At 47.3% G+C, this 23,468-nt stretch overlaps 1 protein-coding gene across 3 annotated transcripts; it reads left to right on the forward strand.

The window, feature by feature from the left end:
- Positions 1–274: 274 nt before the first annotated feature.
- AP2M1 (adaptor related protein complex 2 subunit mu 1) lies at positions 275–22,840 on the forward strand. Of its 3 annotated transcripts, XM_085233483.1 has the most exons (12): positions 365–423; positions 6,136–6,212; positions 8,829–8,941; positions 13,783–14,048; positions 14,197–14,279; positions 17,461–17,596; positions 17,686–17,827; positions 20,277–20,396; positions 20,706–20,841; positions 21,034–21,131; positions 21,277–21,388; positions 21,722–22,840. In XM_085233483.1, exons 3-12 carry the CDS (start codon positions 8,868–8,870, stop codon positions 21,854–21,856), a joined length of 1,302 nt encoding a protein of 433 aa, XP_085089609.1. In that variant the 5' UTR covers positions 365–423; positions 6,136–6,212; positions 8,829–8,867; the 3' UTR covers positions 21,857–22,840. The 3 variants fall into 3 exon arrangements, with proteins under 3 accessions (XP_085089608.1, XP_085089609.1, XP_003209205.1); XM_085233482.1 differs by lacking the exon at positions 6,136–6,212 and having other exon boundaries at positions 275–423; XM_003209157.4 differs by lacking the exon at positions 365–423 and having other exon boundaries at positions 6,128–6,212.
- Positions 22,841–23,468: the final 628 nt, after the last annotated feature.

Below are 23,468 nucleotides of genomic sequence, written 5' to 3' on the forward strand. Positions count from 1 at the left end.
CAGGCCATTCTCCATTGGGCTGGAAGCAGGCCTGGGCCTGGCAGTCTGTGGGTGCCCGTGCGTGGGTGCCAGCCCCATGGAGGGCAGTGAGAACCAGCGGAGCTTCAGGCCCGCAGGGTGGAGGGCGGTCTTCTCTTCGCCGTCCTACGGCCCCACGTACCCTCCCCCTCCGAACTACAACTCCCAGCGGCTCCTCGCGCCGCAGGACTACAGCTCCCAGCATGCACCGCGTGGCTCAGCCCTTCCCGCGCCCCAGCCGCCAAGCCCCGCCTCCGCGCTTGACGCATGCGCACTGCCAGCGGGGCGCGGGCGGCGCATGCGTGGCGGCGGCTCTGCAGTGATAGGGGGGGCGCTGAGGGAAGGGGGGGCGGCAGCCGCCATCTTGGGCGCTGGGCGGTGAGCGGCGGCGGGCGGCGGCAGCAGGTGAGGCGTTCCGCGCCGGGACCGGGCGGCCCGCTTTTCCTCCCCGCGCGGCGGTGGGGCTCCGTCCCCGCGTTGGGTCGGGGGCCGGCCGGGGTTCGGCCGAGGGGCGGCGTCGGTTCCCTCAGCGCTCGGGGCTGGGGGTCCGCGGCCCTCCGCGTTGCGGCTGTGACAGCGCCGGGCCGCCCCCCCTCAGCACTCGGGGTGACGGCGGGCCGCGCCATGCGGAGCGGCAGGGCCGCGAGGCGGGCTGTGCGGCAGGGCTCTCCTCGGCCCCGCGGACGGGTGTGATGCGCGCCGGGCTCGGTCGTTTGTTTTAGCGGCGGGGCCGAAGCGGCGGCCGCGGGGCTCGGGTGGGATCGGTGTGGCACACGGCGCGTGGGGAAGGGCTCCGGCTACGTGCCGGGTCAGCCCGAGCAAAGGTCCGCTAATCGAATCGGCGGGAACTTCCCCGGGAATCGTTCATCCGTGCCGCTGCCGGGACGTGAGTTAGCTCGGCCGCGGCTTGTCAGCTCCGGCTTCCTCTGTGGGAAACCTGCTGAGGCGCAGAGCGGCTCTGCTGATGCTGTGCCGAAGCGTAAAGTGGGCCCCTATCCAGCAGCTCCTATGGATGCGTTTCCTCTTCCTTCCTTCCCCGGGCCGGGTTTTAGATCCTGCAGAGCTGCAGGAAACGCAGCCTTGTTTGTCGCCCGGTGCAGCTGAGTGCTGTCCCCACTGGGAAACGGCTCTCCCCATCAGCTGTGTGATCTCAAGATCTGCTTTCTTCTCGCTCCAGGATGACAAAGCTACTCTGAAGTTTTAGCCTAAGGTTTCCAGAATCTGAGCCTGGAACTTTCCCAGATAGGCACATCTGAGTGGCTTCGATGGCTCAGAGCCCTGGTTGTGTTAGATTTGTATCCATGCTTGGGCTTGTGCGGGTGTGTGAGTCTTGGGCAGCATTAGTGTGAATGCCATCAGAACTGCAGTTACCGCTTTTTTTTCTTATAGTAAAAGCTAGACTTGTTCTAGTGAGTCTTGCTCGCAGGGACAATCTCCAGTCTGATGAGATGCTGCCAAGCTGCCTACTTCCATATTTTTCCTGTCAGAGCAGGGGCATCATTCCTCTTCTGTAGACAGTGCCATGTTACTGACATCTAGTGACAAAGATACCCAGCATTCTTTGGGCTGCAGATGGGCCGTATTTTCTTCCAGGCCGTTTGTGATGTCTCTGAAGGATACTGTGGCTGGCTTCACCCTTCTCTTGAGACAGCACATTCCTAGTCTTGGAACAGTTGAGTCTTAAGGGTTCAAAGGGTTATATCTGCAGTTTTTTGAAGCAGAGAGAACAGAAGATTCTTTCTGGGGTTTAATAGTATCTCAGGGTTTGTGTGTTTTTTTTGTTTGTTTTTCGATGAAGTGGGAATGCTCACTGAGCAAAGCCTTTATTTGTCCCTTCACGTGACCCTGGTTAAACTTTTCTTGGCTTCGTTGCTTCTTGGTGCAGAGGTGAAATGAAGCCATCTAGTGTAGCACAGTATCTTGCATCAGTTTCCTGAGCTTGTACAGTTAAAGGCTGTGAATGTGTTTTAAGGTAGGGGGGTGCGTGGTGCTTTAATAATGGAGCCTGTTGTGTTTCCCTGTGTCAGGACTTCTCTCATTCCCCCCTAGGCTGGTGGCGTGCAGCACAGCACGCAGAGGCAGGCTGTAGGAGGGGAGCCTGCTAAGAGTTCAACGTGCTTCTCTTCCTGCCCACTGGCTGTGGGGATTTATGGGATTGGGTTTAAAATAGGAACGGTTCCTCTGAAAGCGATGGGCTTATCTCTGTAGCTCTTTAGCTCACGATATGTGTCTTAATTAAATTATGCAGCCTGTCTTCCCCAGGATTGCAGCTACTCTTCTTTAAAACCAGGTGTGGCCCATGGCCTCCTGGGCAGTGGCTAATGCATCACTCTAAGCAAAGCTTAGGTGCTCGGATTAGCTGGTGCGTGATGGCATCCAGGTAAGCCTTAAGCCTGTAGGTTTGATAACAGCTAGTGCTAGCTTGAAAAGACTAGTTTCCTAAATAGCTTGTTTGCCAGAGCAGCCTGACTAATCCGCCTCCTGCTTCTGCTGCTGTCATTTGTCCAAGATCATAGCATCATAGCGACTGCTGGAATGCAAAAACCATTACAGTGGGTTTGCCCTGAGTCCTGTGAGAGCTGCAGTACCTCTCCTGGCTTCTTCCTGGATGAGAGCTCCAGCAGCTAATGTACCTCGAACTGCTTAGCTGGATAAGCTCATTAATGCACAGAAGTCTTACTTACTGTTAAGTCAGAACCCAAACTTTCTTTTAATAGACTACTAAATGGGTTGGTTGCTCTCTGCCAGCTTATTGACTGATTTGTGGTTGCTGCTTTCAAGATGGACTCTGTACGTAATAAACACTCCTCTTTTCATTCAAGGTGATGTCAGTGCTGCGAGGAAACTCCTAGCCCTTTAATGGCAGTGATGATTCCAGAGTAGCTGGTTCCTGAGCTTGCTGCTGATTGTTTCACACTATTCATCCGCTGTCCTTGATGACACAGGAACCTCCATGATGCTCACAGCTTATCAGCCACAGCTCTGCTCCAAGACGTGGGCTTGTCTGCAGGTGTGCAGAAGTCCACTTGGATCTATTGGTCAGGCTTCAGCGGTTTGCTCTGTCAGTGGCTGAGTGGAAGGTAATTAAGTAGGCCAGGTAGCAAGCTCATTTTCGCAGCTGTAGTGCAAAGCCTCTTTTTCTGGAGAGATCTCACTGTAGCAAGAGTGGCAAATTCACAGCTGACTTAGTGAAATACAGCAGTTCCTAAAGTTGTCTTTTAAAATCAGTGGACGAACACATTTGCATGATCACAAAGCTACCAAATTCTGAGGCTGCTGCTGCTTGGGTGGTAATGAGAAACTGTAGCTGCAGTGTAAGAGCTGTCCCTGCTGTCAGGCTGCTCCTGAGCACTTACTCTTTGACTGCAGTTACCTCTGTGCCTTTTAAGAGGGCTCTTAAGGGTTTTGCTGCGCTGACCTACACTGCAGTGGGCAGACTGCTGACTGTGCTGGGGGGCTCTGAGAAGCTGTTTTGGAGGGTTATAGGCAACCACGCTTCTTACTGAATGAAAATTGCTAATATATTTTCAGCTTTTATGTTTGTTCCACCGCTCATAGGCTGTGCTGTTGGCACATTGCTATTGATATGTTTCTTCCAGGCAGTGCCTTGTTCTTTTAGAGCTAGAACAAGCACCTCTTCCATGGTGGAAATATACCGCTGTAGAAAACTGAGTAGCAGTTTATTTCTCCTGAGCAATGAATTTGGGCAGGTCAGCTTTTCTGTGCTCAGTTCTGTGCACGCACAGTCAGGCAACAATGTTGTGAAGTCTGTCCTGTTGGTTGAAGTTGGTTCTGTTCTCAGTGGTATCGCTTGGAAAACTTCAGGTTATGGGACATTAGTATTGGAGAAAATCACTCATTTGAATGTTTGTGTACATCCAGGCTTTTTAGGCTAAAATTCAGCTTTGTCTTTCATTCCCTAAAGAACAGGCAACTGCAGAAAGGTGCTATTCTTCTGGTGCGGATGCTGCAGTTAGTGCCTCGTGTCCATGGGCAGCTCCCAGGCCAGCCACGTGTTGCACCTCAGAATTGAAGCTACTGACAGCCTGGCATCAGGACACTGCTGCACCGAGCTGCGTTCCAAGTGTGTGGCACAATGTGGGTGTGAAAGGGCAAAGTCTGGCTTTTAAAGGAACACCTGGCAATAGGTCTGACATGCATTCAAATCCACATCCCAGTGGTCTGCTTTTGTACTTTTTTTTGTAGCAGGCTTTTAAGATGGTAACTTTGCTACTAAGGTTACCTTCAGGCATTTCCACACAGCCTTGACTCTGGTGGGTTTGTGAGTGCATGTAAGTATGTGGTCCGTATCTGATGCTCTTCAGGATGCTTCAGCCTTCTATTTATGGTCTGGAATAGAAGTGTATTGGAATGTGAGCACTTGGCAGCAGGGCAAGAAGCAAACTGGCTGTAGGTATTTGTAGGAACAGCGTTCTGTCAGATCTCCAGCCCCAGCAGTTAGCTGCTTGGAGAAACAGGGCTCTGTTGGAAGAGGACTGTTGTTCTAAATCGATCTGATTAGTCACCAGCTGGTGCAAATTCAGTATTCAGATGGATCTTCTCTGCACCTTAACCAAAATAAACCCGTCTATGTTATAACCAGAAAAATAACGTGGTAACTAGCAGTGTGGAGTGGGTTGCCGTATGTTCAAGCTTGTGAAACAGAAGGAACGTAGCTCTGAAAATGTGGTTGACAGACCATCAAGCCAGAGGCTTCAGCTAGTCGCCTTGGCTTGCAGGCACTTAGAAACAGTCAAAGAAGTGCTGGGCTTTGCTCTTCAGCTGTCTTGCGATGAGCTGTTAGCCCGAGGAAACTCAAAAACAATGCAGGGCAACCTCCCTCCAACGGGCTGACTGTGGAGAGGGGCAGAATGAGTCACTGGAGCTGATTGAGCAATGCAGTTACTGGGAGCTTTCTGAGTCACATCGCCAAGCACTGCGAGCCGCTGAACCCATCTCCAGTGGTGGATTTCTTATTCTGGGGCGTTCTGATTCCAACAGCCGTGAGTCACTGAATGTCAGTTACAAATTAATCTGAGTGCTGTTCCCTGCAGTTCTTAACCGTGGCAGGCTGCTGCTTTTCAGATCAGCTTTGGAAATGAAACCTGTTCATTATTTAAAAAGGTGTGGAAGATCTTAGCAGCTCAGAGGTGCAGCACTAAGCTCCTTCGTTACAGTAACCTTGAAACAGTTGAAACAAGTATCTCAGAAGCTTGTTCTGAAGCACAAAGGAGAGGATCAAAACAAAGCAAGCTTATTTTCACTGCAACTGCTTCAAGGAGGGCCATTGTCTTCTTTAAGAGCCGTTCTCTTTGTTAGGCTTTAAGCAACTTCTCTTGCATGGTACTCTTTGTATCGCTTGCTTCTCATCTGTTCATATATCCTTGGGCCAGTCATTCCACCTCTTGAGTTTCCCAGCTGTGCAGACCCGCTCTGATGAGCTGATGGAAGTCACTGTAGTGAGGAGGGAGTATGAGCACCAATCTGATCAGGAAAAGTGGTGGTGCTGGGGTGTTGTCAGTGCTTCTGAGCTGCCACCATGAGCACACTGTGAAGGAACGGCTCCGTTGCACCGAAATGAAAGAAGAACATTATCAGGTCAACTGGCAGAGCAGTCCTGATTCTTTGGCTGCACCTGTAGTGAGTGAAACTGCCACCTCTGGCATTAGCCAGGGATTCACAGCACAGAATTCTTCAATGCCTGGTAGCAAGTGAGGATTTGCAATAAGAGTGATCCTGGTGAACGGTCCTGTTTTCTTTTAAAAAGTACAGTATGCAGATGTGAAGTTATTTGGAGAAGGAAGAGTGAAGTAGGTGAGAATGACAGGCAGTGGTGGGACCTTGAATTTAGGTGTTCCACTTCATAAAAGGTATGATGATACATATAGGAAGTAGGCAGGTTAGGGAGTTAAGTTACTTCTAGCTTTACCTGCAGTATGATCAACCATCCTGAAGACTGAATTCAGTGTGATCTGCTGGGTGGTTGCTTTTTGTTTGTTTTAGGAAGCCAAATGCTATGAACCACCAAGAAAACAGATCAAAGCAGAGTGATTATATTGTCTATGCCATGGTTGCTTACATCCTGAATAACTTGTGTGGTTTTGAGTTTCCTTCCAGAAGGAAAACATTCAGAGGGAAGCACTGAGAAAGACCAAAGCATGGAGCAGCTTCCTTGTCAAGAGGAACTGAGTTAGGTAGGAAAATGCCTTTCTGGGAAAGAGTTGATTGAAGGCAGTGGAGAAGATCTACAAAGTCATGAATGGCTTGGAGGGATTTTTAAAGACTAAAAATGTTTGTGTAACACTGTATCTGCTCATCATCTAACATGCTTTTCTAAGTACAGGCAGGCAGTTGACTCCGCTGCCTGGAACTGCGATGTAGTTAAAAATGCTGATGTTTTTCTTCATAGCTTAAGTGAAGCTATTGCAGAGTGTGTTCCCACCTAACATATGAGAAAGGATGGCCTCATTATCTCAGTCAACATCTAAAATACCTAGATTTTCCAAAGAGAAGGCTTCTAATTTCCAACAGGAAGCTTCATCAGCAATCTTCTGTATGTTTTTAGCACAGTATAAACATTCTAAGACTTTTTCAGAAAGCAGTTGGCTTGCCATGCTAGCAAGATGCATTGTCTTGTATATGCTGTGCGTCTGATCCTGTTGCCCATCAAAGCAGATGTTTCCTTTATGCTAAAAATAGTGGCACAAATAACTTAAGCAGCATTAAAGCCCAAGAGGGAGATTATATTTAAGACTAGGATGTGCTTTCTAGGAATCTTCTGGAAAGGTTTGTAGGATTCATATGATCCAGCTTTGACCAGTTGCATAAGCTTCTAGGAGACTCTTCTCTACAGGTCTGAAAGAGGATGTGAGAACTCTGCATCGCTTTTGGTAGCAATGATACATACCCAGATGTGGAAGTCAGCGCTGCAGCAGCCTGAAAGACATCATTGTCTCTTATCTGGAATGAATGTTGATGTCAGTGCCACACGAAGCCACTGACAAGTGGCAGGAGGCTGTCTGTTAGTAGCCAGGGATGCAGCCAGCAGGATGTGTTGAGTAAAAGCCATGTGTGAGCTTTGAGAACTCTTCTGTCTTTCTCATTGTTTTGATTTGAGAGGTAACTTTAAAAATACTTTCTTTCCTTGTGACGAGTAGAAGCTGAAGATCAATAGTGGAAAAGTACATGTAGCGTGGCTCTTTGAGAACTCATTGGGGTGGCTAAAAATGTTGGTGCAAAGACTTACGAAGTTTAAGCATTTCTTTCTGAAAGTAGAAGTAGTTATTCACTATTAAATATATACATATATATGTCTTGTTTTAGCACAAAACTCACATCTACAGTCCCATCAAGTAACTCCTTTGTTTTCTTAAATGTGAGCGTTAGAAGATTCTCCTAATGCTGCAGGCTTCTGCACTGGAGGCCCTTCTAGTTCTGATACGTTCATTGTTTTTGTGTTCTATTTCTCTGACCTTTGAGATGATCTGAGACAAGGTCATTCTGACTTCGTTTTTGCTGTTCCTGAACAAACAATATCAGTTTGCCCTCAGCATCTGTTTCTAGGCTCACCCACCCCAGACATGTGGGTGTAGGCTAATCTCCCAAACAGCAGTGTGGGGATGGTTGGTTATCTCGCGTTCTAGGTGATCGTCCCCAGACCTGGTTACGTGACCTGCCCTATCGTGTGAGCAGTGCTCTTCCCTGGGCTAAGCAAACCAGCCACGTGTGTGAGTGGGCATTGTGACTGGGGCTGAGGTGAAGTAGGAGTGTGTGTGACTACAGGAATGGGGTCTGGTAAAGTAACTATGCTTTGGAGAGGAAGAAAAATAGGCTGTTTGCCTTTGTTGGGTGTACTGGCTATGCAGATCTCCTTAAAGCAATCTCTACAGAAAGGGAAGGTTAGCAGTTTGAGAGGGTAACTTCAGACACCACCCCCTGCTTGAAGTGTCTGGTGGCTGAGATCTGCTCTTATGGCTTGTTGTGCAGACTACTCTGTTTTGACTCTGAAGCACAGCGCACAGATGTTATTCAGTACTGCTGCTAAGATACAGGAGAGGCTGTAACACTGCTAAATAATAGTATTTAAGCAGCTTAGTTTGAGTGACTCCTCTCCTCTGCTCATCATGGTTTGTGCTGTATCTGTCTATCTTGAGGGCAAGTTGCTGAGGCTTCTAGAAATTAGGTCCAAGAACCCAAGCTCAAGATACCAATTCTAAGCTGTGACAGCAGTTAGAGCAACACGTAGACTCCACATGCATTGTGACAGTTCTCTATCACTTTTTGCTTTATTGAAGTAGCATACTTCTTACGGTCTTGATGTGCAGTGTTGCTAGCTTATGGATAAGCAAGACTCTGAACAAGCCATTGTCATTAGCCAGGCAAGCTTTTTAGACAACTGCTAGCTTTTTGTAGATACCAAGACAGCCTATCCTATGAGGCAGCTGTGATCCCAAGCAGGTGTGTGTGGAACTTGATCAGGATGCTGCTTAAGTAATCTGCAAAACTGAATGGTTAGAAAAATCTTTCTAGGAACTTGATAGCGTTTTGTCCAGCAACTGGAGCAAGTAGATCAATGGCTGCTGCTGTGGAATCTGTTATCTCTTCGAAGTTAAGCAGTCTTCCTAGGCAAGCAATGATTAAACCAATGCGTACTTGCTGTGAAGATCTCCCTGCTGTAGAGTGATGTAATTTGTATCTCCATCACTGCAGGGATGCATGCTTTGTAGTAGAAATAGAGAGTCTGATTTGCTTGTAGTTCCAGGCCCTGCTGTTTGTCACCGTGCAACCTAACATGTGCTCTCTTGCTCCAGGTCTTAACCAACATGGGAAGAGAAGATTAAAGTTCCATCATGATTGGAGGCTTATTCATCTATAATCACAAAGGAGAGGTTTTAATCTCTCGAGTCTACCGGGATGACATTGGGTAAGTGCTTCCATTGCATCCTTGGTCTTTGCACTTCTGTCTAACTTTGGTGCAGACAACAACCTAGAGCTGCTTTGTTCTGCATTAGCTGTGCATGCATGTAAGACTGCAACTCAACTTGCTGCTCTAGGCCTAGTTCTAAAATAGCTGAGCTTACTAAGCCCAGATCACCTACCGATGGTAGTAAAGGATAACCTGCAGGCAAAGCTAGGACTTCTTTCTGTATGTAGAGACGTGGCTGTTAGTCCAAGTGCTTCAACAGCATAGGCTGCCATTGCAGGAGTCTGCCAGCCTCACTGTAGTTGTTGAAACATTAAGGGAGGAGCAATGTGGGAACTGTCTGCCATGCACTGTAGGCAGGGTTCCGGGTGAGTTTCCAGCTCAAGTGCCTAGTACTGAGTGCAGGCAGAAGACTGCCTCTGGTCTTTGGTACTTTGCTATCAGCAGTTTCATAGTAGCCACCCTTGTACTCTGATGTTCTGTGCCCTAACTCTATGCCAGCCTCGTGTGTGTATTAGGTAACTAAAGCTGTGGGAAGCTCTGAAACACTTCAGTAAGTGTAGATATGTCATTGTGCTTCATGTAAAGCCTAACACTGTTCACTTAAGTTCCTTTCTGGGTATGAATTGTCTAGTAGAGATTCAAGCTGAGTAAAAGTAGCAGTTCCTGAAGGGTTCTGTAGTTTCATTGATGGGATAGTAGTTGTCAGTGGTATCCGTCATAAGGCTTCACCTAGTGAGCTTTAAGCATCTCTTGACTCATTCTAAGCTGACTAAAGCAGAGTTCAAAGTATGGCCAAACTACCTCAAATCTTCCACAAAGAGCTGAGCCAAGGAACATTGGTACTTCATAGCCAGCAGTTCTCTGCTTCAGGAGTTTCTGTCTCTACTGTGTTAACTCTTTCAGTCTTTTGCAAGTCTGTTAGCTGAAGCTCCTCAGAGCAATTCCTGTACCAGATCTGGCTTGTGAAGTTCCCCTATTTAATGGATATTATGGTGTCTGAATGAGGGTAGGCTGGATTATTGATGAATTTTGAGAATGTGCTGTGTGTGAGGCTAGAGGCACTGTTGCTGCAGTTCCTGGCAGTGAGGTCTTGGGTTTTTTGTGGCTTGCAGACATAAAGCACTAAGATTGCTCTGCACTTGAACTGACGCTTTTAATTTAAAGGGCATTCTGGCCCTCTAAGCATAAGCTGAAGCGTTGAATATTTCAATGTAGTGATCTTCCACAACTTTTGTCTTGGCTCATTCTCTCTGGAGTGACTTAATAAGAAGTACTTTATTACATATTGAACATCTGGTGGGGCAAAACTAGAAAATTGGATTTCCTACCTGACCCAGTCTTACCTTTTTCTTTCAGTTATAGGTGCCCGAAAGATCCAAATGTTCTCTAGAACTTTAGGAGTTATTGTTGCTTTCAGTGAAATCCTTGATTCAATTTTTGTGAAAGTGTCTTAGTGTTAGTCTTGTGACTTAAGTGGAGCAGGTGCTGGCTGTTAACTGAGCTTGTTCCTTAAGGTGTTGGACTCCTTCTGAAACAGGCCTTCAAACCCAGTTTGTGACTTTTAGGTTACATAACCTTATAAAAGCAAGTTGTCTTAGAACAATTATGACTTGTCTTACTTTGGTATCAAGTAACAGTATCAGAGCTCTACAGCGAGCAAGAGCAAGTGAAGTTGGATATCCACTATTTCCTTTTCAATACCAGGCATACTTGGAAGCTTTTAAGTGCCCTACCTCACCTTCAGAGGGAGAGCTTATGCTCTCCTCTGTGGAAGTTTGTCTCTAAGGCAAGCATCTGATAGATTTCTACAATACTTCAGTCTTTTAATTCTTAATTGATAGATCTGAAGTGAAGGGAGTTGAGCCCATCTGGCTTGCTGGGAGTTAGGTTGAATGGGACATAGGCATAGCTGCTGTCATCTTCATAGGGGTACTTGGCACTTGCCTTTGATGTTCTGAAGCTTCAGCCTGTGTGTTGGGAGAGATTAAAAGCTATCCATGGTAATGAGAGCATCTCCCATTGCATAGTTAAAGGGTCTAAATAAGCAAATTCCAGCTCAAATGAGCAAAGTGGCAGTCGAAGAAGTCCTTTCCTTGACTTTGATATAGGCAGAAAACAGTCCCCACAGAATTTGGGCTTTCTTTGCTTGCAGCTTAGGAGAATGGCTTTAGTGCATGTAGTGCATCTATCTGTGCAGCAGCTAGTTGCATGCATGAACAGCCTCTTAGAAATATGAGCAAAGTACTACGCATTTAATTCAGGATACCATGGAGGGCTCTATTGTGACCATAAACATCTTGATTCTCAGTGACACTGTCTCTGGGAGAACCCACCTGCTTTTAAAAATGCAGCTATTTGATTAAAAAAAAAAAAAAGCTATTTGAAATTGAGCAGCTTACATGACAACTGCATGCACTTTAAATAGGAATTTGGTTTCTGAGCTTCTAATACATCATTCTTGCTTCATGGCTCTTGATCCTTAAGGAAAAAGTGCAAGCTGGATAGAGCAGTGTCTGAATCTGAAAAATGTGCCATATCTCTCCAGATGTGCTCCAAGCTCTATCTAACTTGCTGTGTTTCCTGGTGGCTGGACCAACCCAGGAGGCATCAACCCAAACAGCTTCCAATGAGAGCACTGCCATAGCAATGCCCGCTCAGACTTGCAGCTGTTATGAGGCATACCAGAAAAAGGAAACCTGGGACTCTGTGATCTCTAGGCTGTGCCTCAGACTGAGGGTTCACTTTTTTTTTTCTTTTTCTCCTACCAAGGCATGCCACGTGTGTTAGCAGAGCAGCCTAGATATCCGAGATGTGATTTGAATACAGCTCATCTGGACTAAACGCCCAGTTAGTCCTGAAATTCAACCAAACGCAAGTCTGTGACACTGGCAGTCTGACCATGGCGTGTCTGTGTTGTGCCATGCGAGGGCTTTGTTGCTGCCACAGCTTGTTACTTCCCAGCCAGTACTTCCTAGGCCTTCTCTGCCCAGGGGGAGGGGGTGCTGTTTGGTCTCTCCTTATCTCTTTGGATTCATTGTGCCTTGTGTGTGTGTTTCTAACCCTTTCTCTTGTTGCTGTCACTCCTCCTTTCTCCGCTGGCGCCATTTCTGTCCATCCCATCTCATTGGCTGCTGTAGCAATAGGTAAGAGACGCGTGGTAGGCCATGACTGGCATTGCAGTGGGCAGTCACTGTGCTAGAAAAGCTTCACTGACCTGAGGCTTCTCCTTTAGCACACACCAGTCTGACTGCTGGTTCTGGCACTAGTCCTAGTGGGTTAGGACTTAAGGCTGGGAGGGCTGCCACTCAGAAAGCAGAACTTTCCTTGAAAAGCTTACTGGAGGGGCGGAATGGGACTTGTAGATGTTGTTTCACAGTAGGTTAACTACTTTCTTGTGGGGGGGAAAAAAAAGCAGATAATTTAAATCAAATTTACAAGCCTTCTGGAGCTGTAAACCCTGGGAGATATTTGAACGCCAGAATTTTGCTTATGAGGGAGGGTGTTTACTGAAGAGGCTTCTGTTAGGAAGGAATACCTACTATGATAACGTATGTTCTTCTGAATATCCTTTGTTCTCCAAGTTGGAACTGTATGCTGGACTGTTACGAACATTTGCATGTATCCTTGCTTGCAAGGGAGTTACTGCTATCTGCTCTCAAACATGGTGTGCAAAATTGGTATCATGCCCTTGACACTGCAGTGAGGAGAGCCCCTGTTGTACTACATATTCTCAAAGAAGGGTATGAATAATAAAGCACTAGATGTGTCTTGGCTTGGTATGTGGAGTCTGCTTTTAAGTCTGTCCTGTTACATGAAGCCCTCAGACTTCCTTCCAGTGTTCTTAAAATTAGTGGATTTTGACTTAATTTGGAGAGGTTATCCTGACTTGTAGCTACAGGATGAAATAACTCTATGGTCTGGGAAAGCTGACATTCAGAATATCATGGAGATATCCAAGTTTAGCTAGGACTGATTTGTTCCCTGTCAGTGGTGTATAGTGAAACTAGCTTGGGTTAACAATGTTAGTAGCTGGGGGAAACTTGCACGGCACCTTTTCTGCACTGTGCTGGGCCCCCTTCCCATCATAAGTGGTACCGGATCTTCCAGTGCACATAATGCATTGCTGCTACTGTCTGCAAGAGACCTGCTCTGAAGCATAGCAGGCTAGAAAGGGCACGTAACTGGAAAGTCAGAAATGTTCCTAATCCTGCTTGCTGCTTTCAGCCTGCCCTCCATGGTACCTGGGATGTGGAGGTGAGATGAATCTGAGAATTAAAATTGCCCTTTGCGGTGTGCCCAGGCACTGACATCTATCAGATGACCTGGGCAGATATCCTGGTTTTGTGAACTCAGAGGTATATCTGGGGGGAACTGTCATATCAGGGGAGACTACAGCTTTGTTTTGGGGCAAGAGTATGAAGGCCTGGGCATGCAGATTAGATAGTAAATAGCCCAGTCAAAACCAGACTCTTCTTTGAGCCACAGCCTTTTTTAGTGCTCATTCCCGACTATGGTAATTGATCAGCAAAATAAGCAGAAGGAAGGTTTTCTCTGCCGTCTGACTCCAGGTGGGGGTTAGCTTCTCTTTCTGCCTGCAATTAGAATTGTCATACAAAACTGTAGAGACCAGTAGCTTTATTTCCTTGAGCCTGTACAGGGATTTAATGTCCAACTCTGCTCAGAGCCTTCATTTGTCCCTCTTGGCTGCGACATCCCCAGGACTTATTCTAAGTAAGCTGGGTACGCGTAGCTCAATGTCTGACTGTAATCACGTAAGCAGAACTGTGCGGCCAACCTGTTTTTGTGCACGTGGTGGTAACCTACCTCTGGCCTTGTAGGCGGAATGCCGTGGACGCCTTCCGCGTCAATGTCATCCACGCACGGCAGCAGGTCCGCTCACCTGTCACCAACATCGCCCGCACAAGTTTCTTCCATGTCAAACGTTCCAACATCTGGCTGGCTGCTGTCACCAAGCAGAATGTCAACGCTGCCATGGTGTTTGAGTTTCTTTACAAGATGTGTGACGTGATGACTGCTTACTTCGGAAAGATCAGTGAAGAAAACATAAAGAACAACTTCGTGCTGATCTATGAGCTGCTGGACGGTGAGATGTTTCCCTTCTGCCTGCTGTATGATTTTGCATTTGGTTGTTCTGTAAGCCTTTCCTTACCATAGTTATTAATGTGGTTGGCATGTCTCTGTTGCACTTCTGGCTTGTGGCTCTGAGCTAATTGTCTTTTACTCTCTTGTAGAAATCCTGGATTTTGGCTATCCTCAGAACTCTGAAACAGGGGCCCTGAAGACCTTCATCACTCAGCAAGGCATCAAGAGTCAGGTAACCAGAGGGATTTTGGGGTACAGCATTGCTCTGCTGGCTCATTTTCTGTAAACTCTTTCAAGAAAGTGCAGTTAACTACCCAACTAACTGTTTGACCTGTACTGGGTGGAGGTGCCAGAGTCGCTTGAGAAACATCCTGGCAGTAATGTAGCTCACTGGCATCTTATTCCAGCAGTCTGTGTTTATGTGACTTCATGCTCTCTGACACCTGATGAAATGTGAGAGGAAGGGCCCTGTGTTAGGGTGGTGACAGTCCCTTGCTTATAAATGATTACTGCCTTCAAGTACTGATCTGTGTCACCTTTCGACACAGAATAAACACATCTGCCTGCTGAACCAGAAATAGCTGTCCTGTGCATGGCTCTCACTGAGCAGGTCTGTTCTCTGCAAGTCTTTGCTGCTTTTAGCTATCAGGCTTTTGTGCCTGTCTTTGAAATGAAGTATTCTTCAGCCTTCTGGATCTTGCTGGCAGTCAGGAAAGTGATGTTTTCTGTTGCTGAAGATGCATCCTTACAGTCTGGGATCTCTCATGTTAGAGGTGAGATTCTCCACTCTGCATCAGGCACAGTAGTAACTCTTGCAGAGAAGTTGATGTAGGATTAGAGGATAAATTGCTCCTGAGGAGAAAAAAACAGAAGTTGGACTGTTTTGGAGAATGTTTTTCAAACTAGCTCTATCTTATTGCTGCAGGCTACTCCTCAAAACTAGGTTTCTCATCCCAACTCATGTTCAACATCTGTGAAACAAAAGGACTGCTGTAGTTACTGTTTCTTGTGTTCCTGGGGCACATTGCTTGTTTGTTTTCTAACAAAGCTATGCAACTCATAATGAGGACTTAGCCTAATACTCAGTTCTATCATCTATTTAGTAAGTGAGTCAAGGAGAAGTTGGAAGTCAGTCTATACTGAAGCTGTCTGCAAAGTAGATCTGTATGAAATTTCAGACCCAAGGTGTAAGCAGAAATGAAGTGTTCAACAGGAGGCTGCCTGGTGACTAAGGATAAGCAGAGGTCAAAGACTCTGTAGGCTCTGTTGTAGCTTATTTCATTAGCACTGACTTCCTGAGAACTCCTTTTAATCTTCTAGTAGCAAGACTCTCTCAATATCTCAAGAAACTGAGGGGAACAGAGAGAAACTGCCTCTGAGCAGCATATATTCTGCTAGAACAGCAGTGTTTTGCAAGAGGGCACGTGTGTATCAGTAGCCAGATGTGGGTGCATCCGGTCTCAATCTTCTATTCAGAACCCTAGTATAAATCTGTTTGGCCTTTTGCAGTCTGACGTTTTGGACGGTCAGCACTGAAGGCAGCTGAGTCAGCTCCTGTTCCTAGGAAAGCTCTACCACCCTCACTTCCTTCCCTATTTACTTTGCTTTTGTCTGTTTTTGTCTTTTGCCTTTTGTGTGCACATTACTGCCACGGCATCTTACCTCGTTCAACAATAGGCTTAGCATTTTCCCTTTAAAGAGGAGTTCTGATCTACAGCTTTTGATAAATAACAGCCCACAGCTATCTGCTCTGTTGGAGTTTTGTGCATGCCAGTTCAGAAAGAGCAGAAGCAATCCTTTCCAGACGTAGTATTTCAGGGGGAGCAATGGAAATGGAATTTTCCATGTTTCCATGTCTGCTATTTACTCTGGCACATCGAGCCTCAAATTCCTCTTTCACATACAGCCAATTTCTGACAGATAGGTCAGGCTAAAATCTGGGACTGGATCATCTGTTATCCGTGTTGTCTTATCTCTGCTTAGTTCACGATGATGTTTTCCTTGGGCTACTGACTTAAAGTAACAAAATCTGCATTTATGGCAGAATTTCTAAACTCAGCTTTTTTCCTTTTCAGTGAAGAATTGAATACTCCACCTTCTGTGGTTACAGTGGTCTTTTCAGGGCTGGTGGTCCGGGGAGAAATATTTTGTACTGCATTGAATACTTGCCTAGGCCGTTCCCAGTGGAGGATAAAATGCTCTCCCTTGTCAGTGTTCTGATAATGGCTGTTTACTCAAGGAGTGACCAACCCTGGCAAGAACAAAGCCACCACTGGCTTTAAACTGTGGTCATGTACTGCCACCCTGTGGGCCCAGTGCAGGGCTGCTGGGGAAGGACCTACCTTGCCATTCTACTCCACTCTGGTGGAAGAGGCAGGATCGACAAGGACACAACTTCTTACAGAACTGGGTTTTATTAAGATGCCTGCAGCCCTGGGTACCATGTCCTTAGATTAGGCATCTGTGCCATGGTAAACATCCACAGCTTGCTTTAGGAGTGGAGTCCACTACTGGGAGTGGTATTTGGCTTGTTTCCTCTGTCCTACTTTGCATTGGAGTGGTATATCGTGGGCCATGTCTGAAAAGGTCCTTTTAATCGGTCACTGTTAGGAAGGTGTGCTGTGCTTTTTGAGCTAGAGGTTAAAGCTCCTTGTCTTGTTTGTGCTGACTTGCTACCTAATTAGCAACGAGCTGGCCTGCTTTGTTCCTGCCCTGAGGTAGCCTTAAGCCTAACCTGCCTCTTTCTCCCTTCCTCCTTTTTCTTGCTATTGACCTGCTTGCCTGTCTAACCCTGTGTACACCACACTTGCTGCTCTACATCTACTTCTTCACTTTCTGCGTGTGATTGGACCCCGCCTATAGCATCAGGTAGGAAACCTGCTGGTGCCTCTCAACACAGTCCTAATGCTCATAGGAGGCTTAGAGCACAGATGCTGTTAGGTGTGTGTTAGGTTAGTGCTGGAGTACGGCTGTTGTCCCAAATGGCATGATAATGACTGCACTCATTAAAAAGCAGTCACTGTTACCAGCTGCTTCATGGCCCTGGGTCTTACGTTGGGTAAGGGTACAAACTGCCCTGTCTCTGTTACATATAGATTGATGTGTCAGATGTGGTTTGAATGTCATCAGTTTAGCCCAGTACTTCTCACACCAAGATGCGGCTTAATGTGCAACTAACAAAATGGAAGCAGCTTTCCTGCTGTCTCTGATTGATGTTTAGTTTGGCGTAGGATTTCCTGTGCTGAGGAAGGAATGCTTTTGTGACACTGTCAGGTGTGTGACTACACTTAAAATCTTAATTATCAAAAGTATTTGTGTACTGTAAATGGCAAGTGCTTTCTTTCTGGTTTATAGTAAGCTTTCTTAGTCCTTCAGTTTATCTAGAGACTTAAGGTGTGATCCTTTCCCTTCAGACTAAGGAAGAGCAGTCCCAGATCACCAGCCAGGTGACTGGACAGATTGGGTGGAGACGTGAAGGGATCAAATACCGTCGCAATGAACTCTTCCTTGATGTGCTGGAGAGTGTGAATCTCTTGATGTCCCCCCAAGGTAAGTGGGAGCTATTAAGCTGTCTTTTTTTTTTTCCTGGTAATTGTTGAGTGCTTAAGTATTCTCAACTGTGTTCCTTTCCAATCCAGGTCAGGTTTTGAGTGCCCATGTGTCTGGCAGAGTGGTGATGAAGAGTTATCTGAGTGGAATGCCAGAGTGCAAGTTTGGCATGAATGACAAGATTGTCATTGAAAAACAGGGCAAAGGGACTGCAGATGAAACGGGGAAAAGGTAAGAGGCATGTGGTAAAAGGTATTTGCCACCTGGGACTCTTATGAGAGGGCAATGCTTGGTAGTATTTCTGATCTGACAGAAGCAACTTACCTTTTTTCCCTTCGGTTATCGCTGCTAATTTTTCTCTGGGTAGGTCTGTTGCTATGTGAGCTACTCAACTTAGGGCCTCAGATCAGAAGGTTTTTGTATAGCAGGGCTTGTTGAGGCATGTGGAATGACTTCCATGTCTTGAGTGACTGACTTCATGTCTGTACAACAGCAGGTGTCCGGAGCAGTGGGAGCTCTGGGCAATCATCTTTAAAATTCAAGCATAATGATAAGTGTGGGGTCTTTGTACCTGGAAACATTTTCTCAAGGTAGATTCTCCCAGAGCTTGTGTTTAGCATTTATAGGCAGTACAGAATCTCTTATAGATTGTAGTCAGCCTTCCCAAGGAACAGTGAAGGAACCCCTCTGACAATAGCCTCTTCCACCCAGATTGTTTTTATAAATCAGAACAGTGGACAAGCTACTATGCAAGCGCCTGCTGCTGTCACACAGGTGGCTGTATGGTCTGGAGACTCATCCCTTCTGGGAGCCCAGCTGCTTTCCTTCCAAATATGCCTCAGTCAGTGTGCACCTTAGAGCTGAAGATGGGTCTTATGCCTTCTTCTCGAACAGGAAGGCAGGAAAAGAGGGGGAAGCAAAGGGACTGTCACTTTTCTCCCACTAACCATTTTTGACTGAGCTGTTTCTTTTGTTGTTCTGTTTGTTGTTTTTTGTTTTTGTGTTTTTTTTTTTTGTTTTTTTTTTTTGCTGACTCCCCAGTGAATTGGGAAGGTAGATAATCTGCTTCAACTGTGTGCACTCTGCTCTTCTCCCTGTCTCTTGCTTTGTGTGACTTGTGCATGTAATTCAGACCTCAGACACTTTCCTAGACGGTTCCCATAAACAGAGCTGAGCTGCTCTTTGTCTTTTATCTCAGAACCAAACCAAGAGCTATCGCTTCACTGTCACTTTTAAGCTGTTTTTCTTGTAACCGAATCTAGCTAATAAAATGAATGAGCCTCAAGTGGTTGGGGGAATACCCCAGGTGAAATATCTATGTAGGCCTCTGAAGAGTCAGCAACACTGCCCAGACTGTTCCTGTGCTGTGAGTGCTTTCACCTGTAAGTGTGCTATTTTCTTCAGTTACAGAAGCAGAACAGACAGGGATTCTTGCTGAGTGGTTCTGCCCAGTCATGGTCCTTCAGCAGGCAACAGGCAGGAGATGTCACTGTCTAGAAGCATTTAGCAGAGGTGACCCAAAGGAGCAGCTGCTGCCAGTTGCTTTCTGGCTTCTGCTATGTGGCAGTGTCAGATCCCAAGTAATGCTGCCTGAGACCTGGGCACTAGCTAGGCAGCGTGGCTTTCCCTGCAGTATTCTGTAGGAACCAAGGAACTTGTCTGCTAATGTTGACTGTCATCTGGGAACAGATCAGGAACGACTAACTCCCACTTGTGAGGCACAAGCTACACCAATGGCTTGTGTAAACTGAACAGTCAGCCTGGGATAAGTCTGCTTCCCATTTGTGCAGGTAGCGGTGGCTCTTAGGACAGCCAAACCTGCCTGTTATGTATACTGTCTGCACTCTGGCATGGTCACCCTGTTGAGGCAGCCTAGATATCACAGCACTATGTTGCAGCACTTTTCTTTACTTCTACCTCTTCTGCTGCCAACTAAATTCTCATTTTTATGGTCCCTTTTAGTCAATGAAATGAGTTCTTAGCTAACTGTAGAACCTAGCCCTGAGAATATCTTCCTAGCTACTGGAACTCAACACAAGCTGAGTGCTGTCAGGCTAGACTAGTGAACCTAAATGCATAGATGATAGCTGGGTAGATTTTTGTGAAGCAAAAGATACTATACCACAAGTTACAGTCCTCAGCAAGCTGATTATTGTGCTGGTCTGAGAATAAGGGCTTCTCTCTGGAATCAGATCACTTGCTCACTTGCTAGTAGTATAGAAATCAACAGCTCTGAAGAGATTTCTAAACAAGAAGAGCCTAAACCTCGCATCTCCTAGCTTGTGGCAGTGGGATAACTTTGTGGACAGGAAAGTGTTTTCTTATTACTGTGCTGCAAGAAGACTTGGGCTAGCAGAGTTGCCCTTGCAGCACTGAGGTGCTGCTGGCAGGCAGACCTGAGCATTGTGTTCCTCTGGCTGCAACAGAAGTGTCTCGGCTTTGGGGAGAGGAGGTGGAGAGTTGTTTCAAGCAATTGTCTTGAAATATGACTTCAGTGGTAAAGCAAGGGAAGTCTGAGCCAGGAGGCTGCTGTCCCCTAAATCTCTCCCTGCCTTCCCATTTCCTGGACACCTGCGATGGCAACTCGCTCTGTAGAATAGTTTCTGCCTGAGCAAACTTCAACTGTGCCGAGGTACTGGGGCGGTAGCTTGCAGGTGTTTAACTCTGTTTTGTGTTTTAGCGGCAAACAGTCAATCGCCATCGATGACTGCACTTTCCACCAGTGTGTGAGGCTCAGCAAGTTTGATTCTGAGAGGAGCATCAGCTTCATTCCACCAGATGGAGAGTTTGAGCTCATGAGGTACAGTGTGGGGGGGCTGGTACTGGCAGCTTGCTGCTGCAGTGGTGCTGCTGGTCTTGGACAGACTTGCAGCCCTTGAGAACTAGACCATGCTACGCTTGCCTTCTGCCTTTTCAAAGTGCAATCTGTAGATTGTTCTTTAAGTCCTTATTTTACAGATGTGGTAGAAACATAGCTGCGTGGTTTTCTTTGTTTGCTTGTTAGCATGCTCAGTGTGCAGAGGTTGTCTTTTTAGGAACTTGGTACAATTTGAGAGCTTGAGGGAGTTTAACTCCTCCTCAGAGTTTCCTGTTGCTTTTGTACCTGCAGATACCGAACCACTAAGGACATCATCCTTCCTTTCCGTGTGATCCCCCTGGTGCGGGAGGTGGGTCGGACCAAACTGGAAGTGAAGGTGGTGATAAAATCAAATTTCAAACCTTCGTTGCTGGCCCAGAAGATAGAGGTAAGCTGTGGGGCTATTCTGTCTCTCTGCTTGTTGTCACCTGCTGTGTTGTCCTCACGAAAGAGTTTTCAAACTTGCACAGGACTGAAGTGAACTGAGTGCTTACAGATGTGTGGTGGTGCTGCTGTGCTGTGGAACAAGAGAGTGCCCCTGCTACAGTATAATTTCTGTTCTCTATCCTCTGCCTTTCAGGTCCGGATCCCAACACCCCTCAATACCAGCGGAGTGCAGGTTATCTGCATGAAAGGGAAGGCAAAGTACAAGGCTAGTGAGAATGCCATTGTGTGGAAGTAAGTGAGCATGCTGATCAGGGTGCTGTGTGGGTAGGGTCTGGGAAGGCAGTCTGTTCAGTCTGCTCAGTCTTCATCTGCACCGAGCACGTGTAGTGAAGAGAACTAAACTTGGACACCTTGTCACTTCTGCTTTCTCTGATAGGATAAAACGAATGGCTGGAATGAAGGAATCCCAGATCAGTGCGGAGATTGAGCTACTGCCCACCAATGACAAGAAGAAGTGGGCTCGGCCCCCCATCTCCATGAACTTTGAGGTGAGTCCCTGTTTCCCTTCCAAGGTGCTGCTAACCTTAGAGAGGCTTTGTCAGTCCAGCCCCTTCTGGCCTCCTGGGAACTGCACAGCTCTGAGTGCTCCCTGTCCACAGCTGTTGTGCAGCTCTACCTAGCGTGAGATCAGCCAGGTGTCAAAGCTAATGGAAGAATATTGTCCTTACAGCCACTGGGGTCTGTGACCATGCATGTGGGGAGGGGCGGCTCTTTGAGTCTGTTTCTGGATGCTTAGCCTAGAGGTCCTCAGCTTGTTGTGTATGGAGAGTATCTTATCAGCATGTTCCAACTTGATTTGCTGCCTTTCCTTTGTTCAATAGGTCCCATTTGCGCCCTCTGGGCTGAAGGTGCGTTATCTGAAAGTCTTTGAGCCAAAGCTGAACTACAGTGACCACGATGTGATAAAATGGGTGAGGTACATTGGCAGGAGTGGGATCTATGAGACCAGGTGCTAGCCCCAGCGGGCTGGCAGGCTCCCTCTTCTCCAAGCCATCCTCCACATCTCCTCAGTCTTCAAGTACATTCAGAGAACATCTGCCTGGCCCCTCTACACAGATCGACAGACCCTGTGGCTCATCTGGGAGCAGACTCTCCTGCCTGTGCTCAGTTACCACCCACGCTGCAACTGAAGTTCAGAATCAGGTTGTGTGCAGGGGTGCAGTCAGCCTCCTGCTCCCTGTCCCAGGGTGGGGAAGGGCTAGTCTAACTCCCATCCTCTCGTGATCTTTCTAGGGAACGTCCACCATTAAACTACTCTTCTGTTGGTGTCTCACTACTTGCATCATATCCTAGTATTTTTGACGTTCTTGTGCATATGTACTCGTAGAATAGACCTAAACATAGACTGGACAAATCTGAGTTGAAGTTACCCTGGCTTCTGTACTAGCTATTGCTGTTGTGGTAGATGTTGCTGGCCAGTCTGGGATGCCTGAGGTGGTGAGTTTGCTGGGCTTCTGCCAGAGGAGGTGGTGGGCTCCCTGGATCTTGCCACCTTCTTATTTCTTGCAAAGTCTTCAGTATAGAGTCCTGCTTTGGGAAGGTTTGTGACCAAACAAGGATGAGGGTTTAGACTCTTGCTGGTGTGTATGTGGGTGGCACAGCATTTCAGGTCCATAGAGCACTTACCCCAACCCACTGCTGGCTTGAGCCAGTCATTCCTTTCCACACGAATTGGAAATAAGGCCACCTCCATCCCAGGGGGTGTGGGTCAGCTGAGCTCTGTCAGGGTGTGAACAGGGTCTGTCCTCTGGAATCTAAAATGCAACTGGCACTAAGAGCCCCCTGCCCCCAGCCTGCCCTCTCCGCACTTCTACCAAATGCTTCTGGGCCATAGGAATGCTGCTGCTACCCACAATCCCGCTTCTGGTAGTGTGGTCTCCATTTTGTACACTTTGTGATTTGTCCAGCTCTGACTCTAATAAAGTATGTAGAACGGAGAAGGCTGCCTGTGCTGCTCTGTGGGAGGAGTGGTGGTACAAGAGCTGGGCTGTGCTCTGGGGCTGTGCTGTTGTTGCTTGCCCAGCTCTGGGCTGCTGTAGGGGTAGGTAAGTGAAATGAAGGAGGAGTGCTTGTATTCCTAGCTTGCCAAGGGCTTATTTCCAACTGTGCTGGTGCTCAGTTCCAGCTGTGGTTTCCACAGCTGCCTGGTATATGCTGGGAGGCTCCTAGCTTCCTCAAAGCTACTGTGGGGCTGAACCTGCACTTCTTACTGCCTGATCAGTGCACATCCAGCTGCCTGCATGTATTAGCAGCTGGAAGAATCCTAGGTTTTGCTTTTCCCCTGTGCTTTTTGGCAGCTGTGGGGAAGTGCTGTACTTGGGGTGCCTAAGTACGGACGCAGCGAGGAGGGCAGCTCCTCCTCTTCTGTGAGCCTGCTGCTGGAGCACGTCTGTAAAAACGAAAACAACAACAAAAATCAAATACCAGCGGCTGCGCTGCAAAACCCCCATCGCCGCTCCACCGGCGCTCTGTGCCCAGCGCCCCACGTGGCAGCGCGCCCCCGTGCCCCGCACTGCGCACGCGCGCTCCTAGGACTCCGTTTCCCAGCACCCCCCGCGATCATGGCGC

Source organism: Meleagris gallopavo, chromosome 11 (genome assembly GCF_905368555.1).
Source record: "Meleagris gallopavo chromosome 11, MGAL_WU_HG_1.1, whole genome shotgun sequence".
Lineage (NCBI taxonomy): Eukaryota > Metazoa > Chordata > Aves > Galliformes > Phasianidae > Meleagris > Meleagris gallopavo.

Coding starts and splice junctions, on each gene's coding strand:
- AP2M1 (XM_085233482.1), top strand. CDS start 8,868: ATGATTGGAGGCTTATTCATCTATAATCACAAAGGAGAGGTTTTAATC. Junction 17,828..20,276: donor GCAGATGAAACGGGGAAAAG/GTAAGAGGCATG, acceptor TTTGTGTTTTAG/CGGCAAACAGTCAATCGCCA. Junction 20,842..21,033: donor TGCTGGCCCAGAAGATAGAG/GTAAGCTGTGGG, acceptor TCTGCCTTTCAG/GTCCGGATCCCAACACCCCT.